The sequence below is a fragment of the Eurosta solidaginis genome, chromosome 3, assembly GCF_040869045.1.
Source record: "Eurosta solidaginis isolate ZX-2024a chromosome 3, ASM4086904v1, whole genome shotgun sequence".
Lineage (NCBI taxonomy): Eukaryota > Metazoa > Arthropoda > Insecta > Diptera > Tephritidae > Eurosta > Eurosta solidaginis.
The window spans coordinates 148,485,059-148,510,463 of NC_090321.1; the positions used below are offsets into that span (position 1 = coordinate 148,485,059).

At 36.1% G+C, this 25,405-nt stretch overlaps 1 protein-coding gene and 1 long non-coding RNA gene across 7 annotated transcripts in view; both read right to left on the reverse strand.

The window, feature by feature from the left end:
- Mid1 overlaps window positions 1–25,405 on the reverse strand; it is a 497,044-nt gene that overhangs the window by 59,149 nt on the left and 412,490 nt on the right. For all 6 annotated transcript variants that reach the window (XM_067773244.1, XM_067773248.1, XM_067773247.1 and 3 more), the window contains one exon: window positions 14,111–15,061. In XM_067773244.1, coding sequence (XP_067629345.1) covers window positions 14,111–15,061 — 951 coding nt within the window. The remainder of the gene's footprint in view (window positions 1–14,110; window positions 15,062–25,405) is intronic.
- On the reverse strand, window positions 19,161–23,684 carry LOC137244357 (uncharacterized). The gene is made up of 3 exons (XR_010950924.1): window positions 22,710–23,684; window positions 19,920–22,634; window positions 19,161–19,787 (listed from the first exon to the last, which is right to left on the reverse strand). It is a non-coding gene; the product is annotated as an uncharacterized lncRNA (long non-coding RNA).

Below are 25,405 nucleotides of genomic sequence, written 5' to 3' on the forward strand. Positions count from 1 at the left end.
AACATAGTATAACATTTGCTCCATTTACGTATTCGTCAAAACGCGTGCAGAATTGTACTAAGGCCAACCCTTAAATTCTCTCTCATAGGTATATACATATGTATGTACATACAACGTACATAAAGCAAAAATCTCTTCGCGCAAATTAATACATTTCGTTTTGTGTTTGCTTAGAGCATTATTATTTAGGTTTTGACTTTTTCGGCGAAATCAAAACAAGAGCACAAAGCACGCAGTTAGTTTGGAATTCAGCTCTAAAGCTGGAATAACTCATTGGAAATTTTTTGGGAGAGACTGCAAAAGCTTTTAGAAATGGGACTTAAGCAGTTAAGTTCGAAAACCGAAACTTCCAGCGAAATCTGAAAAAACTAAATAAGAAAGAAATACACATGCATAATTACTTTGGAAGTTTAATGAGAGGCAGAGTGAAAAATGGTAATGGAACATGGAACATTGAATGTGTTGAATTGTGGAGAAAGTGAAAAGATATTTTGAATTTACGCAATTCATACACGAAAAATTAGTTTTGGAGAAAATTTAGACCGTACATACATAAGTATCTATATTTGTAGCCATAGAAATTTATTTAATAAAACATATTTATTCATTTATGTATTTACAAATGAAGAAATCTACAAAGATATTTACTATGTTTGTTATTAATCCATGCCTGCCCTGAAGAAATAAAATTATCACTTACAAAAGTCATTCTTAATCATAAATGTGTGTATGTGTATATACTAGAGATATACGCCGCCGATAGACGCCGCCGCCGCCGCCGATTTGGTTGGTTTTTCGCACGCCGCCGGCGTCCGGCGCGTTACTATATTTTCTACTCGTTTAAGACTGTTTCGGCCATTTATTGTTCATGTCGAAAATTTGTGGGATATCCTCGAAAATGGTATCAAGGGATGCGCATCACTGCCTGTTATAAGATACTAATTGCGAAATTTAACTCTTTCTAACTGCTCAAAAGTTATTTAAAACAAGTAAGGAAGGCTAAGTTCGGTTGTAACCGAATTTACATACTCAGTTGAGAGCTGCGGAGACAAAGTCAGGGAAAATCACCATGTTGTAAACAGAACCTAGGGTAACCCTGGAATGTGTTTGTATGACATGTGTATCAAATGGAAGGTACTAAAGAGTATTTTAAGAGGATGTGGGCCATAGTTCTATAGATGGACGCCATTTAGGGATATCGCCATAAAGGTGGACCAGGCCTGACTCTAGAATTTGTTTGCACAATATGGGTATCAAATGAAATGTGTTAATAATAATTTTAAAAGGGAGTGGGCCTAAGTTCTATAGGTGGACGACTTTTCGGAATATCGTCATAAAAGTGGACCAGGGTTGACTCTAGAATGCGCTTGTACAATATGGGTATCAAACGAAAGGTGTTAATAAGTGTTTTAAAAGGCAGTGGGCCTTAGTTCTATGGGTGGACGCCTTTTCGGGATATCGCCATAAAGGTGGACCAGGGGTGACTCTAGAATTGGTTTGTACGATATGAGTATCAAGTGAAAGGTGTTAATGAGTATTTTAAGAGGGCGTGGGCCTTAGTTCTATATGTGGACGCCTTTTCGAGATATCGCCATAAAGGTGCACCAGAGGAGACTCTAGAATTTGTTTGTACTATATGGGTATCAAATGAAAGGTGTTAATGAGTATTTTAAAAGGGAGTGGGCCTTAGTTCTATAGGTGGACGCCTTTTCGGAATATCGTTATAAAAGTGGACCAGGGTTTACTCTAGAATGTGCTTGTAAAATATGGGTATCAAACGAAAGGTGTTAATAAGTGTTTTAAAAGGGAGTGGGCCTTAGTTCTTTTGGTGGACGCCTTTTCGGGATATCGCCATAAACGTGGACCAGGGGTGACTCTAAAATTTATTTTGTACGATATGGGTATCAAATGAAAGGTATTAATGAGTATTTTAAAAGGGCGTGGGCGTAAGTTCTATAGATGGACGCCTTTTCGAGATATCGCCATAAAGATGGACCACGGGTGAATCTAGAATTGGTTTGTACGATATGAGTATCAAGTGAAAGGTGTTAATGAGTATTTTAAGAGGGCGTGGACCTTAGTTCTATATGTGGACGCCTTTTCGAGATATCGCCATAAAGGTGGACCAGAGGTGACTCTAGAATTTGTTTGTACTATATGGGTATCAAATGAAAGGTGTTAATGAGTATTTTAAAAGGGAGTGGGCCTTAGTTCTATCGGAATATCGTTATAAAAGTGGACCAGGGTTGACTCTAGAATGCGCTTGTACAATATGGGTATCAAACGAAAGGTGTTAATAAGTTTTTTAAAAGGGAGTGGGCCTTAGTTCTTTTGGTGGACGCCTTTTCGGGATATCGCCATAAACGTGGACCAGGGGTGACTCTAGAATTTATTTTGTACGATATGGGTATCAAATGAAAGGTATTAATGAGTATTTTAAAAGGGCGTGGGCCTAAGTTCTATAGATGGATGCCTTTTCGAGATATCGCCATAAAAATGGACCAGGGGTGACTCTAGAATTGGTTTGTACGATATGAGTATCAAGTGAAAGGTGTTAATGAGTATTTTAAGAGGGCGTGGGCCTTAGTTCTATATGTGGACGCCTTTTCGAGATATCGCCATAAAGGTGGACCAGAGGTGACTCTAGAATTTGTTTGTACTATATGGGTATCAAATGAAAGGTGTTAATGAGTAATTTAAAAGGGAGTGGGCCTTAGTTCTATAGGTGGACGCCTTTTCGGAATATGGTTATAAAAGTGGACCAGGGTTGACTCTAGAATGCGCTTGTGCAATATGGCTATCAAACGAAAGGTGTTAATAAGTGTTTTAAAAGGGAGTGGGCCTTAGTTCTATGGGTGGACGCCTTTTCGGGATATCGCCATAAACGTGGCCAGGGGTGACTCTAGAATGCGTTTGTACAATATGGGTATCAAATGAAAGGTGTTAATGAGTATTTTAAAAGGGCGTGAGCCTTAGTTCTATAGGTGGACGCCCTTTCGAGATATCGCCATAAAGGTGGACCAGGGGTGACTCTAGGATTTGTTTGTACGATATGGGTATCAAATGAAAGGTGTTAATGAGTATTTTAAAATGGCGTGGGCCTTAGTTCTATAGGTGGACGCCTTTTTGAGATACCGCCATAAAGGTGGACCAGGGGTGACTCTAGAATTTGTTTGTACGATATGGGTATCAAATTAAAGGTATTAATGAGGGTTTTAAAAATGAGTGGCCCTTAGTTGTATATGTGAAGGCGTTTTCGAGATATCGACCAAAATGTGGACCAGGGTGATCCAGACCGTCATCGGTCGGGTACCGCTAATTTATTTATATATGTAATACCACGAACAGTATTCCTTTCAAGATTCCAAGGGCTTTTGATTTCGCCCTGCAAAACTTTTTCATTTTCTTCTACACTCAGAGAAAAAATCGTTCTAAAACGAACGAAACAAGTTCAAAATTAAGAACATTCGTTGACAAAAGTCTGTTAAGTACGTTTTTTCTTAACTCGTGACCGATGGGATTGTTTTAAGAACAGTTTTTCCAAGCACACCGTTCGTATTTTATGAGCAGTTTGGTATTGATGTGTGAACCTTCTGTGCTCATTTCAAGCACTACTTGGGCTTGATTTAGGATTTTTCGTTCTCACGCTTCGAGAACGATTTGGGTTCGATTTAACATTTTTCGGTCTCAATTTAAGAACGGTTCGTGCTTGATCTTTGGTGGGAGGGGAAAGTATTTTTTTAAATATATTTATTTATTTTTTATTAATAATAATTTTTTTGTCATAAATAAAAAATATTTATAACAAAAAAATTGTTATTTAAATTCAAAAGTTTAAGAAAAAATACATAAAAAGCTTTTTCTCATACATTTCTCTTATTGAGAAATTATTCTTATTTGAAGACGTAATCTGCATATATATACTTAAAACATTTCATAACAAGTTTGAGAATTACCTGTGCATATGTAAATGGAACTGAACGAAAAATAAGAGTTAAAAAAAATAGAACATAAAAAAATTGTTTTAAAAAAATACAGAGTTTGACGGGGAGCGAACTCGCGCCACACGATCGCAAGATGAACTTCATAGCCGCTGGGCCATTACAACTGCTTAATAGCTGGTGCCAAATGTTGTATTTAACATTGTAGTGCACACGAATTGTACCGTTTTTTTTCTTGGGCTTAATTTAAGAACATCGTTCTCATTAGTAGAACATTTGTTCATATTTTAAGACCAGCCGTTCTGTTTTAAAGAAAATGGTGTCAGTTCAAGAACAAGGTTGTTGTTTTAAGAACAGGTCGTTCGTTTTTCAAGAACAAAAAAGTAAGAACATGAAAAGCTTGAATTAAGTCCGGTGGTGCTGGATTTTAGAACGGTGTTTTTCTCTGAGTGTAATTAATATGGTAGGTGTCGCACTCATTTTACCAAGTTTTTTTCTAAAGTTATATTTTGCATCAATAGACCAATACAATTACCATGTTTCATCCCTTTTTTCGTAGTTGGTATATAATTATGGCATTTTTTCATTTTTCGTAATTTTCGATATCGAAAAAATGGGCGTGGTCACAGTCGGATTTCGGCCATTTTTTACACCAATACAAAGTGAGTTCAGATAAGTACGTGAACTGAGTTTAGTAAAGATATATCGATTTTTGCTCAAGTTTTCGTGTTAACGGCCGGGCGGAAGGACAGACGGTCGACTGTATATAAAAACTGGGCGTGGCTTCAACCGATTTCGCCCTTTTTCACAGAAAACAGTTATCGTCCTAAAATCTAAGCCTCTACCAAATTTCACAAGGATTGGTAAATTTTTGTTCGACTTATGGCATTAAAAGTAGCCTAGACAAATTAAATGAAAAAGGGCGGAGCCACGCCCATTTTGAAATATTCTTTTATTTTTGTGTTTTGTTGCAACATATCATTACTGGAGTTGAATGTTGACATAATTTACTTATATACTGTAAAGATATTAACTTTTCTTTTAAAATTTGAATTTAAAAAATTTTTTTTTAAAAAGTGGGCGTGGTCGTTCTCCGATTTTGCCAGTTTTTATTAAGCAGACATATAGTAATAAGGGCAACGTTCCTGCCAAATTTTATCATGATATCTTCAACGACTGCCAAATTACAGCTTGCAAAACTTCTAAATTACCTTCTTTTAAAAGTGGGCGGTGCCACGCCCATTGTCCAAAATTTTACTAGTTTTCTATTCTGCGTCATAAGTCAACTCACCTACCAAGTTTTATCGCTTAATCCGTATTTGGTAATGAATTATCGCACTTTTTTGATTTTTCGAAATTTTCCATATCGAAAAAGTGGGCGTGGTTATTGTCCGATATCTTTCATTTTAAATAGAGATCTGAGATGAGTGCCCAGGAACCTATATACCAAATTTCATCAAGATACCTCAAAATTTACTCAAGTTATCGTGTTAACGGGGAGACGGACGGACGGACGGACGGACGGACGGACATGGCTCAATCGAATTTTTTTTCGATACTGATGATTTTGATATATGGAAGTCTATATCTATCTCGATTCCTTTATACCTATACAACCAACCGTTATCCAATCAAAGTTAATATACTCTGTGAGCTCTGCTCAACTGAGTATAAAAACAAGCGCTTTCGATGTCAGCTTAACACCGCCTTTGCATCACCCAATTCACCAAGTTATTAAAACAAAACACCAAAAGAAAAGTTATATAATAAATTTATATGCTCAGTTTGCATATTTTTTTTCAAAAAATTAATAATGAATAATGAATTCAAAAAAAATGACGTAAGGCGAACATGTGTTCAAATTGTTCTCAGGTTGTTAAAAAAGCAAATTACCCAAAAAAGGTGCCGATTTTTTAAAGAATTTTATACTGCGATTGGCTGAAAGAATAAGCTAAATCAGTGAGGCAAAATCCCTATCCAAAACTAGTCCCTTGGAGTGAATCACATTGATTATCAACCAAGTTTAAATATGACCTACACGTTACGCCTCCTTTTAAAATGTGAATACGTAGGCACATACATATATTTACCAGGTGAAAATTTGTTCTTCGCAAGAACACTCAAAGGAGTGAAACAAAAGCTTTCCCAAGACAGTCGAACTAATGATCGTGTGTGCTACTACCCTAACGTAGTGGACATTCGAACTAGTCATCCATGATGAGCTTTTATATCATAAGGCCGGAAAACAGCAGTTAACATCTTTCAACATAAAATCGGTCGACTTTCATTCTTAAATATCGTTTTGATTTAACGAAAACTATGGAAATTAATGTTGTGAACACAAACGTCTGCAAACTTTGGTCTATATTTTAGAAATTTTATCCAGGGTCCTTGTAAAATTTTAATTATATAGATACGCCGAGGATTATACGATTTCCATCCATGAGTTACGCAATGACATCCACTTAGACTGCTTATGATTTCGAGGGCGGCATCCATGGCCGAATAGTCACTCCCTAACGTTTCAGGGTGTTTCTCTGTTGTAGCTAGGCAGCATAGCGGGACAAAAACATCCGTTATAAAGTCTTCGGAGCTACACCTAGAGCTTCTAGGAAAGTGACGTCGACGAAGGTATGAGTTCGAAGTCGCAGTCCTATAGCTTCTGTGCTGGCATATGGTGCGAGGGCAGGAGGCGTGGTAGCGACTGGTGGTCGGGATTGCTACTGTTCGCACATCGGGAATTGTAGCTCTTAAACACAGCTGAAAAACTGGAGGCGCCATGTGCCACGAGAGTCCTCAGTATTAGACCATTAATAGCAACCGTAAGTCGCCTTTGTGCGTGACCGCCAAGGAGCCACAAATGATTTAAAGAAATTCAGTCCTGTTCTGAATTCCGAATCGTTATGAAAAGTAAAACGAGGATGATTCCGAGTCGATTTCTTTTTGGTGTTCTCAATTCCGATTGAAACAAATCGATTCGAAGTCCATTTCGAATCGTTTTCATTTCGAGTCGATAATCAAGCGAAACAGCTGTTTTTATTTACTTTGGTTTTAGTTAAATTAAAATTGTGCACAAATTTAAACAAAATTTCTGCACCAATGGTTTTCGGAAATGCAGAGGCAAGAAGACGTGAAATTGTGCATAAAAATAGCAAAAATCGATTGATCGAAATTGAGAACACGTTGGTTTCTTTCTACCAGAATCGCTTTGTTTAGCTTGGAAAATTTTTGACAGGAGTTTTCAGATTAAGATTTTTTATACTAAAGAAACAAATAGTCCAGCAAAAAGTTATTATAAATCTTCCAAATAAAATGAATAACTTAATAAAATGTATTTGTGGGGAAAATAATGTAATTATCTGTGTTTAATAGGCTAATTACATTCGATTCCGACTGCTCAGAGGCAAAACTTTTCAAATCGACAAAGTCTGGTCGGAATCGATATTCAGAACACCAATCCATTTCGATTCCGTATAAATTGATCGGAATCGAAATCCAGAACAGGCCCTATTGTGTTTGCGACGATTATTAGGAGTTAACCCCAGGTGAAACTACGCTTTACACCAGATATATAGACAAAAGTGTGACCATTTTATGTATCTCCATTTCTCTTCAGCAGACGGAGCAGTACCAATTCCAAAGACCGGGGTTAGGATCGAAATCTCTCTGGAGTAAGTGAACGAGGGACAATCCCTCCGCAAAGAGCTACTCCTGAAATTTTTTTAACGATCTGCGGGATTTCGGGGCAAAAACCTAGGATCTTTCCGAAATGGCCAAAACGTTAATTTCCTTAAATACATACAAACAAAACCTTTCCTAAGTATCAAGAAAAGTAAGAACACCGCTCACGCCGCCGCCGCCGGTATATAATAGAGCGTACGCCGCCGCCGCCGATAAAGTGATCAGGGTAAACCTCTAGTATATACGTAGAGAGAAAATCCGGGCCCGGGACTAAACAATTTACGGGCCCCTATAAAAAATCCACTAATAAATTTGATTAATTTGAACTAATGACGTCTCATTCATTAATCATTATTGATGGATTACATCAAAAAAAAATTTTTGCCACATAACCTAAATGATTTTGGGACTAAGAGCTGACAATAAAATTAACACAGAATATTTACTATTTATACTATTTTATTGTAACGTAGAAATAAAATTCTCTTTTAACAGCCACATATTGTTTCAAATAATCTTTTCTAGTTATTTGGTAACATTTTAATAGATTTCTGATAAATTTAATGATGATTATAAATTTAATTATTCAATATAGAAAGGTCGGATATCAAAGAGTGGCTTTACTTGCTTTTTTCGCTGCAAAATTTTTATAATAATATCAAAATTTAACTGTCTTGCCAAAACGGATTCTACACAAAGCGTGGCCAGTCCTGAAACTCGCTCTTGAGATGAACACGATCTATGAAAGTTTTTGATTCTTGAAAGGATGCTGAAGGATGGTTCTGCACTAGCTACAGTGACAGGTACAGTGCAAAAGATACGCAAAGTAACACGAATGTTGGGGAAAATCGTATATAGATTTTGAACATATGTAGATGGCATTTAGCAATTCCTCTGGTGACACACATTTACCAAAATTTTCTTCGTAAATGTGTTTCAAGTGAATTATTTCGCATTCTAAGCTTTGAGAAATGTCCCACTTGTATTTTTCGACAAATTTTGCTGCGCTCGCCCGAACCGTAGTTTCATCCATGTCTTCAAGTTGCCACAGAAGGGAAAACGTCTCGTTCAAATTTCTCATAGCTGCAAATCGTTCAGTAATGCCAGTGATTACCGAATCAACGATCACCAGGAATGTATTGTTTTTAAAATCAGGCTCAGAATCATCCGTAATCATCTCATTTAAATTATCTTCAAAAAGTCTTTTGGGTTTCCTCTTTCGAATGTCCGGAAACTTTTGGCGAGATGTTCAATTGAATAGCAACTGTTTTGCATTCGTTTAAAATTGTTTCCCATTGGTTCCTGATCAACTTCAAATCAGCTAATAAGGCATCTAGATGTCGGACCTCAACATCTATGGTGGCGTCTCTAGCTTGGAGGACCACGTTTCTTTCTTTAGTGGTAGTCAGTATTTTGAATCAAATTGAGGACAGCAAGATACATTCGAACGTGTTGATGTACTTGAGAATGCCGGTAACATCGCCGTATGCTTGCGCAGTCAAATTTGGCTTTTGGCTGAAAGACTATGAAGAGAGCTCGGTAAATTTTTTTTGAGGACGTCCCATCTTTGTGGAGTGCTGCTGAAAATAGTAAAACATTTTTGTGCAACTCCGAAGAAAGTAATTGCAGCCGTACAACATTCTGCAGCATCAACACCACATAAATTGAGACTGTGGGTTGCACAAGGCGAGTAATCAGCATTCGAGTTTTTGTCGGGAATGTGACGTAGTGCTCCGTTGTAATATCCTTTCATATTGGCGTCGTTATCGTACCCTTGTGCACGACAATCTTCAATCAAGTATGGCAAATTAGATCAGCGATTTTCTGACCAGTTGTTTGGCTACAATTCACGAAAACCAAAAACCGTTCTTGAATTGTAAAATTTGTTGCTTTTAAATTGAAATGGAGTTAGCGCAAAATGAACGTAGTCAACGTGACTAGCATCAGGCATAGCATTAACGATAATAGCAAAATACTTGGCTTTCTTGCCTTGATCTAATATAGTTCCCTCACGTCCTTTGCACAAATTTCTATAAACTCATTCTGAATGTATGGGGAAAGATAGTGAATTTGTAAACGTTTGTGCTGCTGTTGTGAAATCTTAACTTTTTCCAAATGATCTCTAAGTATCGGATCATATTGGCTTATGAGATCGTAGATGCCCAAAAAATGTCCATCGTTTCGTTCACCAAGAAATATACTTTCGCCTTTGAAACCTACGCCTCTTTCACCCAAAAATAAAATAGTGTCCAATATTCTATATAAAATTTGTTTCCACTTTTGAGTTTCAGTGATTAGCTGGTCATTGATAAGTGTATCAATTGTAGCCCCCTTTTGAATCAGATTTTGTAAAGATCGCCATTGAATATAACATTTAATGTGATCTTGAGTATTTTCGTGAGATGGCAGTTTATCGTATAGCTTCTTCCATACCTGGAATTTCGAATATCCGTTGAACAAATTTTAGGTCGATTTAAAGTATTGGTGCTTAATAGACGACATGGTAAGCAATAAAAAGCATTGCTACTGGCACTCCACACGAACCAGTCACGCTCCACTTTCTCTCCATTTGGCAAGATTCTGTTTAAAAACGAGGTAGGAAATGCCTCGTCATGACAATTACGTGGAAAAATAAGAGGACACTTTTGATGATCTCGACGAATTATTTCGTTGACTTCTTCAGATCGCAAAAACTCATTATTCACGGTATCGAAGTCGTTTAAATAATCTGGACTTTGATACAGAGTTGGTGGTATTGTTGGAAGACTTTTTGAAGGTTAACCTTCATGAGTGTCACCACGAAAACTTTACGATTTCGGATTCACGTAAACATACATTTTTGTTTGAGGTTTTTATTGTCTCTTCAGGCCCAGACAAAAAATCATTATCCATATTCTTTGCTTTTGAAATTCGGCTTAAAATTTGCACATGGAACAACTAAAGACTCTCCTGCATTAAAAAAAATGTCTTTGTACCTCTAAATCGCGGCCCCCTGAGAAACACATTTTTGTTTGATGTTTTTATTGTCTCCTTAGGCCCAGGCAAAAAATCGTTATCAATATTCGTTGCTTTTGAAATTCGGCTTAAAATATGCCCATGTGTCACGCCACGTAATTACATCCCTGCGTTTTCCATATATCTACAACACTCTACCCTGTTGGCGTGGGTATTTGAACGAAGATATACGAACAATGACAATAGTTGAACACGAGCGGCGCGAGAAAGAACATTACTTGAACTTAACAAATAAACTCTGTACTAACTTAATCTTATATTTTCAATATTACTTTTCTAATTATAATAATCTCTATATATATATAAATCCGGTGTATTCAAAGTTACTTGGACATCCTCACGTAAGTAATAACGCTCATAATAACAGAGCGACGGTAAAATACTCTGTGAACGTATAAATTAAATGCCATCCTGCGACACATGGAATAATTAAAAACTCTCCTGAATTAAAAAAAAACTGTCTTAGTACCTCTAAATCGTTGCCCCTTGAGAAACCCCGGGCCCGGGGAAATCCCCCCCCCCCCCCCTCTCATCTGGCCTGTGTATATAGATGACTCTTTTAGCCAGAATTTCGAATAGTGTATAAATTTCAGTGAACTGAGATTAAATCCTATTTCTATGCTATTTATGTCCGCCGTAGTGATAATCCAATAGTAAAGAGGTACATATCCATATACAAATATTCGCAAGAATAAAATGGATTAATGCGTCATACTAAAAAAAATCTTCTTGTTGTTGTATAAACGATAAAGACAGTCCCCGAAGTGTTATCGATGTTGATGATCCTTTGCCGGATATAAATGCGGTACGCTCCCGGTAACAAGCACCATTAAAGTACTAGGTCGGCCATTTCGGAAACGATTAATATGACCACATTATACCTTCCAGGTCATCCCGCCCACTACCCCCTAGCTACATGAGGAACTTGGGGTCGCCAGAGCCTCGCCTGCCAAATATGTGTATGATACATATTTGTAACAGCATTTCCCTCTCGTAAGTGATGTTGACAATTGGGTTGCGGAAGCTCTGAAGCTATAAAGCTTTGTATTGCACTTATCCCTTGAATCCCTTAAAATTCTTCATGGGTTGAAGCGGTGATCGCCTCGACCGGCTTCCGATCTCCGCACTCTACCACTCAGCTAAAGCATACAATAAAATGTTTGTGTTATATAGATAAGGCCTTATCGGAAGGAGATTGACTATGTACGAACTGACTTCTTATAGTATACAAATAAGAGAAGTTGCTAAACCACTACCGCTGGACAGAACTGATAACACCGTCGGTTAGAAAGCCATTTGAGGAGTAAAGTTCTCTCTTCGCGATAAAATGCACGATGACAACATCAGGTGAGACAGATTAAGGAGGGTTCGATAGAAAGTTTCTTGGAGAGATTTATGTGTCTTTAATCTTTAGTGAAAGCGATAACAACCCTGCAAAAATCGTTGGATCATGTGGTCCACTGGAGTACTTACCATTATACTCCACTGTAATGCAGCAATGGACCAACTCACGTTTCTACACGAACACATTGTATGCCGATCATTGCTCGTTTTTAACGATTGTAAACACTACACGATGTTTATTGGACTGTGGGTACTCCTTGGATTACTCTGATGTAATGCGGAGCTGGAGTATATGGTCCAGTCCTAGGACATCGCAATGTTAATTGGACCATATTTTTTGTAAGAGTTGTGGTTAATTTTGGAGTACTCGGTTGGTCCATAGCGAGTACTCCATACATGCATGCATGGAGTACTCGCGATTTTTGCAGGGAAGTACAACACATAAAGACCTAGCTGCTGCGTTGGCTGCGCTATGCTGGTAAGACCAAGAGCTGGACGATTCCTTGAAATCTCCAATTGGCTCCAAATTGCAAAACAAGAAGTTACTGCTGCTATGTGTTGAACGGCCAAACCCTTTAAGCCGTTAAGCACCAAATAAATAAGTAAGTAATACTCTCATTGCTAAGGTAGATTTTTTTAACAGAGCCACATATATTTTATTATAAATATTTATAAATAACAAGTAAGGAAGTCCAAGCTCGGATGAAACAGAACATTACATACCCAGCTGTACACTTGAAATGCTGTTGTTGTTTGTTTTGTTTACTTAATAGTGTTACAAGGCTGCGCAATAATACATATACATATAGTTCTATTTTGAACTAATTTTGCTTCGAGTTATGGCTCCCGAAACATAGAAAATTACTAATCATAAAAGGGGCGGCGCCACACCCATTTTCTTAAATTTGAAAATTTTCCTATTTGTTGTTATAAACCCACTTGGGAAATGAAATACCATTGATATAAAGCTATTTTTTGCAAAGTTATGGCTTATTTTATTCGTCCACGACCCTTTTAAAAAATCCTTTATATAAAAGTGGGCGTGGCCCTTCACCGATTTCGTTAATTTTTCTTCAAAGCATTCCTTATAGTAAAGAAAACCTCTCTGCCGTATTTTGTTACGATAGGTTTAATGATTTTCTATTTATGAATAATAATATTTGTAAAATTGATTTTGTCAAAAGTGGGCGGTGCCACGCCATTTTAAAATTTTTTTTACAAATTTTTTTCAGGAGTCTCAATATCAGTCCACACGTCAAATTTCAACATTCTAGGTGTATTATTTACTAAATAATCAGGTTTTTTGTGTTTTCTAAAATGTTATATATATAAAAAGAGGGTGTGGTTATCATCCGATTTTGCTCATTTTCAACACCAATATTCTGGGTCCAGATAAGCTCGTGTACCAAATTTGGTGACGATATCTCAATATTTACTCAAGTTATCGTGTTAACGGGCAGACGGAGGGACAGATATGTTTCAATAAATTTTTTTTTCGATACTGATGATTTTGATATATGGAAGTATATATCTATCTCGATTCCTTTATAACTGTACAACCAACCATTATCCAATCAAATTTGTAGAACCCTATGTACAAGTACAGCTGGGTATAAAAAATGTTTAAGCATTTCCTTTATATAAATGGACAAAAATCAGCGAAAAATTGTCCATATATAAAGACATATTTTTACTGAACTTTGATTTTAAAATTTTGACAGAAATTGTAAAATAATTTATGAGACATAAAAATAAAAAGATGGAGCGCAATTAATTGACTATATATGTATTGATAGGTTTACTCCTTTTCTGCCAACTTTCCAATCCAAGTATTACATTTTATTTCTCATAAATATGTTTACAATTTCTATGTCAAAATTTTAAAATCAAAATTCAGCAAGAATATGTCTTTATATAAGGACACATTTTTTGCTGAGTTTTGTCCATTTATATAAAGGAAATGCTTAAAATTTTTTTTAGCTTAACTAAAGTTACTTTGCGAAATTTTTTCTGGTCCACGAGGTCTTACATCAAAACTGCAAGGTGAATAATAATACTAGCGATTTAAAAGACTGTAAATAGACTACCCTATTGTGTGTTGTGTCTGAAAATTATTGCTTAGCACTTACTTTGCAGTCGTCACACTGATGTATCAATGAGTACACCTGTCGACAATCGAAACGAAAAAGTATTTCTGCCAGTTCGCATGTGATGCGGGTTGCGAGTAGATCCAAATCCATAAGATCCATTAGAATGCGAACACATTCCACACCACCGCTAAGGGTGGCATTTAAGGCGACTGTGTGTAGGGCGCTGAAGACATTACGTTCACAACAATGACGTAGACGTAGCGAACGCAGATTAGTCGCTAATTCACTCGGTGATTTAAATGTACATAAGTGCGCCGGACTCGTTTCCTCCGTATCGCCCAAGTAATCAAGGCACTGTTGTTCTTTCTGTTGCTGTTGCTTTTGATGTTTTTGTTGTTGTGTTGGTTGCGCTTGTTCTCTATAACCGTTATATTGTTTGTTTTGTTTGTGGCTATACAAGTGGTCTGCGTTACTTTCGTATTTCGCTCCGAAATTGATGAAGTCCGCATATTCATATGACCTACTAACTTCCGCTTTATTCGTATTCATTTTAACCATATTACTAACGGCGTGATGTTGTCGGTTGTCGCTGGTAAGGGTGTGTGCAATCGCTGTGTTAGCCGTATGTGGTGCTTGAATTTTGGATGCAGATACTGACTTTTTAATAAGTTTTATAGAGTCATCTGTTATTTTTGTACCAGACAAACGTATTTCCTGTTTGCTATCGTAGATTTCATTGCTGTTGTTTACCGACCATTGACTCAAATCTCGACGCACTTGCGACAGGTTTTCAGTGTCGTAATAGTTTTCAATAGGTTTCTTAAAATGTATATCATTGTTCTTAATTACCATAATGTTATTATTGTTAAATTTTGTATGAAAATTATTTACTATACCCCTCCTCAACTTTTCGCAAGAAATAGGGCAAGATGGGGGACCAGGACCCTCATCCACCCATGCCATGGGCAAAGTGCCGGCAGAGCATTGACCCTGAAAGAAATAAGATAAATGATTTTAATTATAAAATTTAATAAAATAAGTAATAAATATAGGAAAAATATATGATATATATATATATATATATATATATATGTATGTATATGTAGGGCAATCTTGGTCCATATGCAAAATTTAAGCGAATTAAATATGAGTAAAAGATGGAATTTTACGCAGAGAAATGGAAAATATAGAGAATAATCAACTGAGCGAAGAGCCAGAAACAATAATTAATCAAATAACTACTGCCACACAGCGTTTATTGATATTCTTCAGGCAGTGAATATTCGGAGTTTTAATTGCACTATTTTTTGGTAGTTCTCTACAACTGAACTTTCTGTTTAATGGTATCAAAAAGTTTCATAAATTTTGTTTTATTTTTATAAAAGCGGTATTCATGTATAAATTGCCGTGCATCGTGAAATGTCAAAATTAAGTATTGACCATTTTAATATTTGTTTTCTTTGGATATTTCATTTTTGTTCTGTAAAGTATTTGAAGTCGTTGAAGATATCATGATGAAATTTGGTAGGCACGTTACTCCTATTACTGTATGTCTGCTAAATAAAAATTAGCGAAATCGGATGACGAACACGCCCACTTTTAAAAAAAAATTTTTTTAAGTCAAATTTTAACAAAAAATTTAATATCTTTGCAGTATAAGAGTAAATTATGTCAACATTCGACTCCAGTAATGATATGGTGCAACAAAATACAAACATAAAAGAAAATTTCAAAATAGGCGTAACTCCGCCCTTTTTCATTTAATTCGTCTAGAATACTTTATGTGCAATAAGTCGAACAAAAATTTACCAATCCTTGTTTTAGTTTTTATCGTCCTATTGATAAATGATTCAAGGTTCGATCCGAGCTCAAGGCCAGAACAATATTTTTTTTCTAATGATAATTATTGTTTTTTTTTTTTAATTTTTCTAAATTTGATAAATTGTATTTTGTTTTTGGAATAGTAAGTAGAAAATTGTTCAGACAACCTGCCATAGCTGCGCAGATAGATCCATTTCGAAGAGTGCTAAGCCTTCATCATCAGTACGCTTTAGGCACGCTGCGCTAACCATTTAGCTATACAGCGGTGGTTTAAAAAATAACAATAATTATCATTAGAAAAAAAAAAATTATTGTTCTGGTCTTGAGCTCGAATCGAACCTTGATCATTTACCAATCCCTGTGAAATTTGGCATGGACATAGATTCTATGACGATAACTGTTTTCTGTGAAAATGGGCGAAATCGGTTGAAGCCACGCCCAGTTTTTATACACAGTCTACCGTCTGTCCTTCCGCTCGGCCGTTAACACGATAACTTGCGCAAAAAACGATATATCTTAACTAAACTTAGTTCACGTACTTATCTGAAGTAACTTTATCTTGGTATAAAATATGGCCGAAATCCGACTATGACCACGCCCACTTTTCCGCTATCGAAAGTTACGAAAAATTAAAAAAATGACATAATTCTGTACCATATGAAAAAAGAGATGAAACATGGTAATTGGATTGGTTTTTTGACGCAAAATATAACTTTAGAAAAAACTTTGTAAAATGGGTATGACACCTACCATATTAAGTAGAAGAAAATGAAAAAGTTCTGCAGGGCGAAATCAAAAGCCCTTGGAATCTTGGCAGGAATACTGTTCGTGGTATGACACATATAAATAAATTAGCGGTACCCGACAGAAGATGTTCTGGGTCACCCTGATCAACATTTTGTTCGATATCTCGAAAGCGCCTTCACATATACAACTAAGGGCTACTCCCTTTTAAAACCCTCATTAATACTTTTAATTTGATACCCATATCGTACAAACACATTCTAGAGTAACCCCTGGTCCACCCTTATTGCGATATATCGAAAAGGCGTCCACCTATAGAACTAAGGCCCACTACGTTTTAAATAATCATTAACACCTTTCATTTGATACACATATCATACAAACACATTCCAGGGTTACTCTAGGTTCATTTTGCTAAATGGTGATTTTCCCTTATTTTGTCTCCAAAGCTCTTAGCTGAGTATGTAATGTTCGGTTACACCCGAACTTAGCTTTCCTTACTTGTTTTGTTGAATTCTCTTGCTGTGTATTTTTGTTGTTATTGCAACTTTTAATATTATTTAATGTCGTTTCCATGAGCCGCCCTAGGAGTGCAGCCGGGTAGATATTTTTGAACAGAATATTTCTTATTTTTTCGTTGTTTTCTGCTGTAAATTCATTGTCGCTTGGAATCTTAATTTTACGAATTAGGCGAATCGCAGTAATTATATTTTTTTTTCCATGGATGGTTTGAGTGATAGTTTATTATTCTACCCGATGCAATACTTTTCGCATACCAATTCAATGTAATCTTTCTATTTCTGCGATGTATCTCCACGTCTAGAAAGGCAATCTTGCTATTGTTCTCTTCTTCTTTCGTAAACTGTAGTTTGGTAAACTGCGCGTTTAAAGTATTCAGTATGTCTTCCACGTCCTTTTTCTTTACTATTGCAAATATGTCGTCTACATATATTTTTATTTGACATGTATGTTTTTGCCTTTCAATTCAGCTAAGCTGTCGTTCAAAATGTTGTCAAGTACGATATCAGCTATCGTTGGGGATAATGGGTTTACCCATGGACATGCCATAAATTTGATGATAAAAAGTATTATTGTATGTAAAATAGTTGTTGTCCTGAAGACAAAATTGAAGAATCTTCCGGAATTGCTTCCTTTCAATATTTGTATGTTTTTCTAATACATTCCATTTTTTTTGTATGATAGTGCGTATGGCTAGGTGTATTGGAATATTAGTGAATAAGGATATGGCGTCAAAAGAGATTAGCTTTTCGTCGTCTAGAATTTGAATGTTCTCTATTTGCTTTCTAAGTTGGAAAGAGTTTCATAGGTTGTAATCTTCCGACACTATATTTTTGAAAATATTTCCAATATATTTAGATAAACTGAAACAAGGTACGTTCGCATTTCGTTTTGTATTTCACTTTTGCGCTGATTTTTTACACTCAGCTGAGCAGAGCTCACAGAGTATATTAACTTTGTTCGCATAACGGTAATCCGTAACGGCATAAACTAATCGAGATATATATAGACTTCTATATATCAAAATGATCTGGGCGTAAAAAGAAATTGATTTAGCCATGTCCGTCCGTCCGTCCGTCTGGCCGTAAACACGATAACTTGAGTCAATTTTGGGGTATTTTAATGGAATTTGGTGTGTAAGTTCCTGAGCAGCCGTCTCAGATCGCGATTTAAAATGAACGAAATCGGACTATAACCACGCCCACTTTTTCGATGTCGAAAATTTCGAAAAACCGAAAAAGTGCGATAATTTATTACCAAAGAAGGATAAAGCGATGAAATTTGGTGGGTGGGTTGAGTTTGTGACGCAGAATAGAAAATTAGTAAAACTTTGGACAATGGGTGTGGCACCGCCCACTTTTAAAAGAAGGTAATTTAAAAGTTTTGCAAGGTTTAATTTGGCAGTCGTCGAAGATATCATAATGAAATTTGGCAGGAACGTTACTCCTATTACCATATGTATGCTAAATAAAAATTAGCAAAATCGGATGACGAACACACCCACCTGTTAAAAAAAAATTTTTTTTAGTCAAATTTTAACAAAACATTGAATATCTTTACAGTATATAAGTAAATTATGTCAACATTCAACTCCAGTAATTATATGGTGCAACAAAATACAAAAATAAAAGAAAATTTCAGAATGGGCGTGGCTCCGCCCTTTTTCATATAATTTTTATAGAATACTTTTCTTGCCATAAAGTCGAACAAAAATTTACCAATCCTGGTGAAATTTGGTAAGGGCATATCCTCTATGACGATAACTGTTTTCTGTGAAAATGGGCGAAATCGGTTGAAGTCACGCCCAGTTTTTATATACAGTCGACCGTCTGTTCTTCCGCTCGGCCGATAACTTGCGCAAAAATTGATATATCTTTACTAAACTTAGTTCACGTACTTATCTGAACTCACTTTATCTTGGTATTAAAAATGGGCGAAATCCGACTTTTCCGAAAAAAGGGATGAAATATGGTGACTGGATTGGTAGTTTGAAGCAAAATATAACTTTTATCAGAGTATGTTCTTTTCAGTAAGAATTTATTGAAGTTAATAAAGAAAATTTTTTTTCTCAAGACATAACAACATAAATATTCAAAGCTAATTATATGAATATGTTTGTATAAAATCACAAGTAGAATACAACAAGTATATATATGCAACACCCCCACTCGAACATTTTTATGGAATGGAAGTCCCATCCGCGTTAAACTAAACAGATGTTTTTCAAAAGGAACTGGCTTTGTCAAATTATCCGCAACCATGTCGTTTGTGCTTATTCCGGTAAAGATAACTGTCTTTTATTCTTCTTTCTCGCGGATAAAATCATGACCGACGTCAATATGTTTAGACCTAGCCAAATATTTGTTTGTATCAGCTAAATGTATTGCGCTTTTATTGTCACAGAAAATTTTTGCTGGCTTAGTGTTGAAAATAGGATCAATTTCAGCCTGAATTTGTCGAAACCATAAAACTTCTTGCGTTGCTGCTGTTAGCGCCATATACTCAGCTTCAGTTGTGGATAACGCAACTGTTGGTTGTTGCTTCGTTTCCCAAGAAATTGCACCTCCTTGGAATATAGTCACATAGCCCGTAACCGATCGCCTTCCGTCACTATCACTGGCCCAGTCGGAATCTGAATATGTACAAAAAGCATTAGTCGAGTTCTTTTTATATCTAATTTTCATTGATTTTTTTCCTTTAAGATATCGAAACAATCTTTTAACAGCTGCCTAATGTTCTTTGCCTGCACAGTTATTGAACTTACTTAACTTACTGACTGCGAAACTTATATCTGGACGTGTACACTGAGATGCATACATTAAGCTACCTATAGCTTGTTGATATGGAACATTTGCCATTTCCTTTATCTCCTCTTCGGTTTTTTGGTGACTGATCTTTTGACAGTTTCGTGTTAATATCCATTGGTGTTCGTACAGGATTACTTTCATTCATGTTGATTTTTTTTTAATATTTCGTCGATATATTCTTCCTGGTCTAAATAAACTTCGTCTCCACTACGGCAAATACGCATTCCTAAGCAATACTTTGCTTCGCCTAAAAATTTCATTTTGAATTCTCTCATTAAATTTGAAACCATATTTTCCTGATATTGTGCCTCATTATTAAACATTAGTATATCATCTACATAAATTGCCAGGAAAGTCATTTTATTTCCATCTTGTTGATAGTAAATACAAGGATCTACTTTGCAACGTTTTAAGCCTAATTTCTGCAATGTCCTATCTAGTTTTATGTTCCACACTAGATTTGACTGCTTGAGACCATATACCGCTTTTTTAAGCTTCAGCACCTGACCCGTTGTGCCAATTGCAATTCCTTCTGGAATTTCAGCATATATATTTTCGTGAAGCTCTCCTTGTAAAAATGCAGTCACTGCATCCATCTGGTAAATATTTAGATCATATCTAACTGCTAACGCTATAAGATATCTTATGGATGAATATCTTACTACAGGTGAATAGGTTTCATCGTAATCAATTCCCTTTTTCTCGGTGAATCCTTTCATCACGAGACATGCTTTGTAACGTACTTTTCCTTCCTGCTCTTTCTTGAGTTTAAACACCCATTTTTTTTTATAACATTAACTCCTGCTGGCGCGTCAATACACTCCCATGTTTAATTTTCGATCAAAGAATCAATTTAACTTTTCATTGCTTCTACCCACTCCTCTTTATCCTTTCTTGACAAAGCATCTTCTAAAGTTATTGGGTCTGAACTTTCAAATACCTCGGCGCTATATGCAGACCTTTTCATTTTGGCTATCCTCTCACTTCAACGCAATGTTGGCAACTTTTTTTCTTCATTATTAAGAGTGGGTATTTGCAACTCCGTTGATATTTGATTCACAGGTTCCTCGTTATCTAGTATTACCCTCTCTGGAATTCCTTCCTCAACGTAAACCACATCACTATCCCCCACTTCATGGGAATTTTCTGATAGAGATGGACATGACTAAAACAAACTAATGGCATCACAACTTTCAAAACTATTTTCCCCCACTATTGCAGTATACATTGGAATTATCTTATGTGATGAAGATTTCTCGCCAGAGTAATGAAAATCATGTTCGTGAAATATAAGATCACGACAAATAAAAACATTTCTTTTTCTTAAACTATATACCCTCTATCCCTTGGTAGTGGTAGAGTATCCAACAAATATACCCTTTTCACTCTTTGGATCTAATTTTCGTCGATTTTATATATATGCGACATTACAGTGCAACCAAAAATTCGAAAGTTGCTTACGTTTGGCTTGCGACCCGACCACAATTCCTCTGGCGTTTCGTTTAGCAATTTTGAGAAGATCGGTTGATAATATAAGCAGCACAATTAACAGCTTCAGCCCAAAAGAATTTTGGTAAATTAGCATCGCTCATCATTGACCTCGCTCGTTCCAGCAAAGTACGATTCATTCTTTCTGCCAAACTATTCTGCTCCGGACTATAAGGAACTGTGGTTTGGTGTACAATACCGGTCCTTTTCAATTCCCGTTCGTTTAAATGATTCGCGAACTCTTTTCCATTATCAGTTCGTAGGAACTTTATATGAGTATTCTGTTGGTTTTCCACTTCTGCTTTAAATTCTTTGAAGCAATTCAGAACATCATCCTTTGACTTAAGGAAATAAACATAAACTTTTCGAGTATAGTCGTCTATAAAAGTTAAGAAATATCGATTTCCTTTTAACGACTTTACCTCTAAAGGCCCACAAATATCCGAATGCACAATATCTAGTATTTTCGATGCTCTTGATCCTTCTGATGGAAAACTAATACATTGTTGTTTGCCTATGAACAGGAAACACAAGAAGTTTTCTGTTCACCTTCAAACTGAATACCATCCACATATCCTTTTGTTAATTACTTCATGTTATCTAATACCAAATGTGCAAAACGTCTGTGCCAAATTTCATATGACTCACTCTTTGTGTACAATACGCATTTTTCATTTGTAATATTCAACTTGAACCCGTTGGAAAAATTCGCCGTCGCTACCACATTATCTGCTGAATTGATAATTTTGCAACCCTGTTTATCAAATATTACACTGTTGTTGTGTTCCAATAGTTTTTTAACCGACAACAAATTTGCATTTAATCCGGGAACATAAAAAACGTCATATATTTGTATTTCATATGGCTCGCTTAACAAAGTTCCCTTTAACTTAACATCACCTTTTCCTTCTATCTCCAGAATACCATCCACTATCCTTTTGTTAATAACTTTATGTTATCTAATACCAAATGTGCAAAACGTCTGTGCTAAATTTCATATGACTCACTCTTTGTGTACAATACGCATTTTTCATTTGTAATATTTAACTTGAACCCGTTGGAAAAACTCGCCGTCGCTACCACATTATCTGCTGAATTGATAATTTTGCAACCCTGTTTATCAAATATTACACTGTTGTTGTGTTCCAATAGTTTTTTAACCGACAACAAATTTGCATTTAATCCTGGAACATAAAAAACGTCATATATTTGTATTTCATATGGCTCGCTTAACAAAGTTCCCTTTAACTTAACATCACCTTTTCCTTCTATCTCCAGAATACCATCCACTATCCTTTTGTTAATAACTTCATGTTATCTAATACCAAATGTGCAAAACGTCTGTGCTAAATTTCATATGACTCACTCTTTGTGTACAATACGCATTTTTCATTTGTAATATTCAACTTGAACACATTGGAAAAACTCGCCGTCGCTACCACAGTATCTGCTGAAATGATAATTTTGCAACAGTGTTTATCAAATATTACACTGTTTAATCCTGGAACATAAAAAATGTCATATATTTTTGCATTTCATATGGCTCGCTTAACAAAGTTCCCTTTAACTTAACATCACCTTTTCCTTCTATTTCCAGATATCTACCATCGGCTGTTTTAATCTTGCCACTAAACTTACCCATCTTTTGAAAAAGCTTTACATCTGCTGTCATGTGATCCGTAGCTCCACTATCTATATACCACTCAATGGTAGAATGCTGGGTACGAAATGCAGCAAAATTAGTAATGCTCTTATCTTTTACCTTTTTATTTGTTGGGCACTCCGATGCAAAGTGACCAATACCATCACATTTAAAACAACGTAGTTTATCCTTCTTTATTTTTGGTTTCTTACACCTGGATTTCCTTTTTTTACCATAAGAGCACCATTTGATGATGACGGTTCCCACTTTACATCTTGTAAGAGTTTTTGCTTAATGCCATCTGCAGTAATAGTCTTACCATTGCTTTCTATACTCATAATCATAGGCTTGTATTCGTTGTTGTTGTTGTTGTTGTTGTAGCGATACGGTTGCTGCCCGAAGGTTTAGGGAGTGATCGATGTGATAGTCCTTTGCCGTTTACAGATCCGGTACGCTCCGGTAACACATCATCATTAAGGTGCTGGCCCGACCATCTCGGGAACGATTTATATGGCCACATTAAACCTTCAGGCCAATCCGGTATTTTAGTCGCCTCTTACGACAGGCATACCTACCGCGGGTATATTCTAACCCCCTGACCCGCTGGGTTGGGCTTGTATTCGTCAAGTAATTCTTTCAATAAAAGACTTCCGACCCATTCATCGTTCACAATAAACCCAATATCGTTGAGCTTCTGTGCAGCAGATATAACTTTGCTTATGTATTCCTCAACGCTTGAACAATCCAACTGCACGCTACAAAGCTGTTGCAGTAAACCTATGCGCCTATCCAAACCCGTATCTTGAAAAAGATTTTTCTAAGCATTCCAAATTTGCTTTGAAGTCACAGCATCTTTTACATTAACATATACACTTTTGTCCAATGCTAGGATTATCTTACAACGTGCGTTACGATCCTTAATAGCATCTAGTCCTTGACTTTCTTCTGGCTAAACGCATTTCCACGCATCTTCCAGCTCCAGCTGTGTTCTCATTGCGAAACTCCATGTTGACCAATTCTCGGAGCCAACAAGCTTCTCCATATTCTGCACCATCGATAACGTGTTCATCGCTCCTGATTATGGTTTGAAATTCCTTATATAATATGTATATTTATTTTAAGGCTGATGGCACATAACCTTTTAGCAGAGTATGTTCTTTTCAGTAAGAATTTATAGAAGTTAATAAAGAAAATTTTTCTTTCTCAAGACAGAACAACATAAATATTCAAAGCTAATTATATGAATATGTTCGTATAAAATCACAAGTAGAATAAAACAAGTATATATATGCAACAATAACTTTAGAAAACACTTTGTAAAATGGGTGTGACATAGGGCGGGTCGATTTAAAAATCGCTCATTGCTCTGTGAAAATCGTATTCTAGGAATCAAAATAAGAAACTTTGCCGAAGGAACCATACCTCTAAAACGAATTCTGATGTCCCCCAATTTGGGTCGAACTTTTGGGTAGGGGCAAATTTTGAAAAATCCCACTTTGACCCATTTAGAGTGCTCCAATCGATTCCAAATGTATGACCGACCCCCACTAACTTTGGAGGCCCGACCCACCGATGCCAGTGGCACACCCCCTGGAACCCCCTGGGGGTTCACCATACAAACATTTCAAAAAATCGCCGGTTTTGCACTTTACATGAAAAAATCAGCGAAATGCCTATGTTTTTTCTTTTTGGAGTTTATTTTTCTCTTTAGAAATTTATTTAGTCAGAACATATGTAAATGAAAAAATGAATTTAACTTAGTAATAGAAAAGAAATTAAAAAAAATTATTAGAAATTAGCGTTTTGCAACCCTTTTAAAATCAAGGCATCACTGTGATGCATTTGCATGCCGTAAACATAGTTGTGTGGGTTTTTTATTCAACCGTTTTAAAAATTGAAGGTATCACTGTGACACAATTGCAGATCGTAAAATTGCTTGTGTTGTTTTTTTTAAGCCACCACAAGACACAGCAGGTAGGATTGAAATTACCATTTCATTCTTATTACCTCGTCTCGTAGACCATATATAACGCAACAGTTTTTGTGAATGCATTAAGTTGTTGTGAAGAACTCAAAGTGTGAAGTGCTAATTTCAGATAAATAAATATTTCAAAAAAATAATAAGTGAAGTGACCATTCCAAATCAAAAAGTTTACAATGAATCCACCATCCTCTACACCGCAAGATGAAGCAACTACATCAACAACTATCGAAAACCCAATGAGTCATATACCCAAGCATGATGTTACTGTTTTTGGCGTGTCTACTGAGTTAACTGATCTTAATTTACCAACCCATCTGGATATCTTGAGG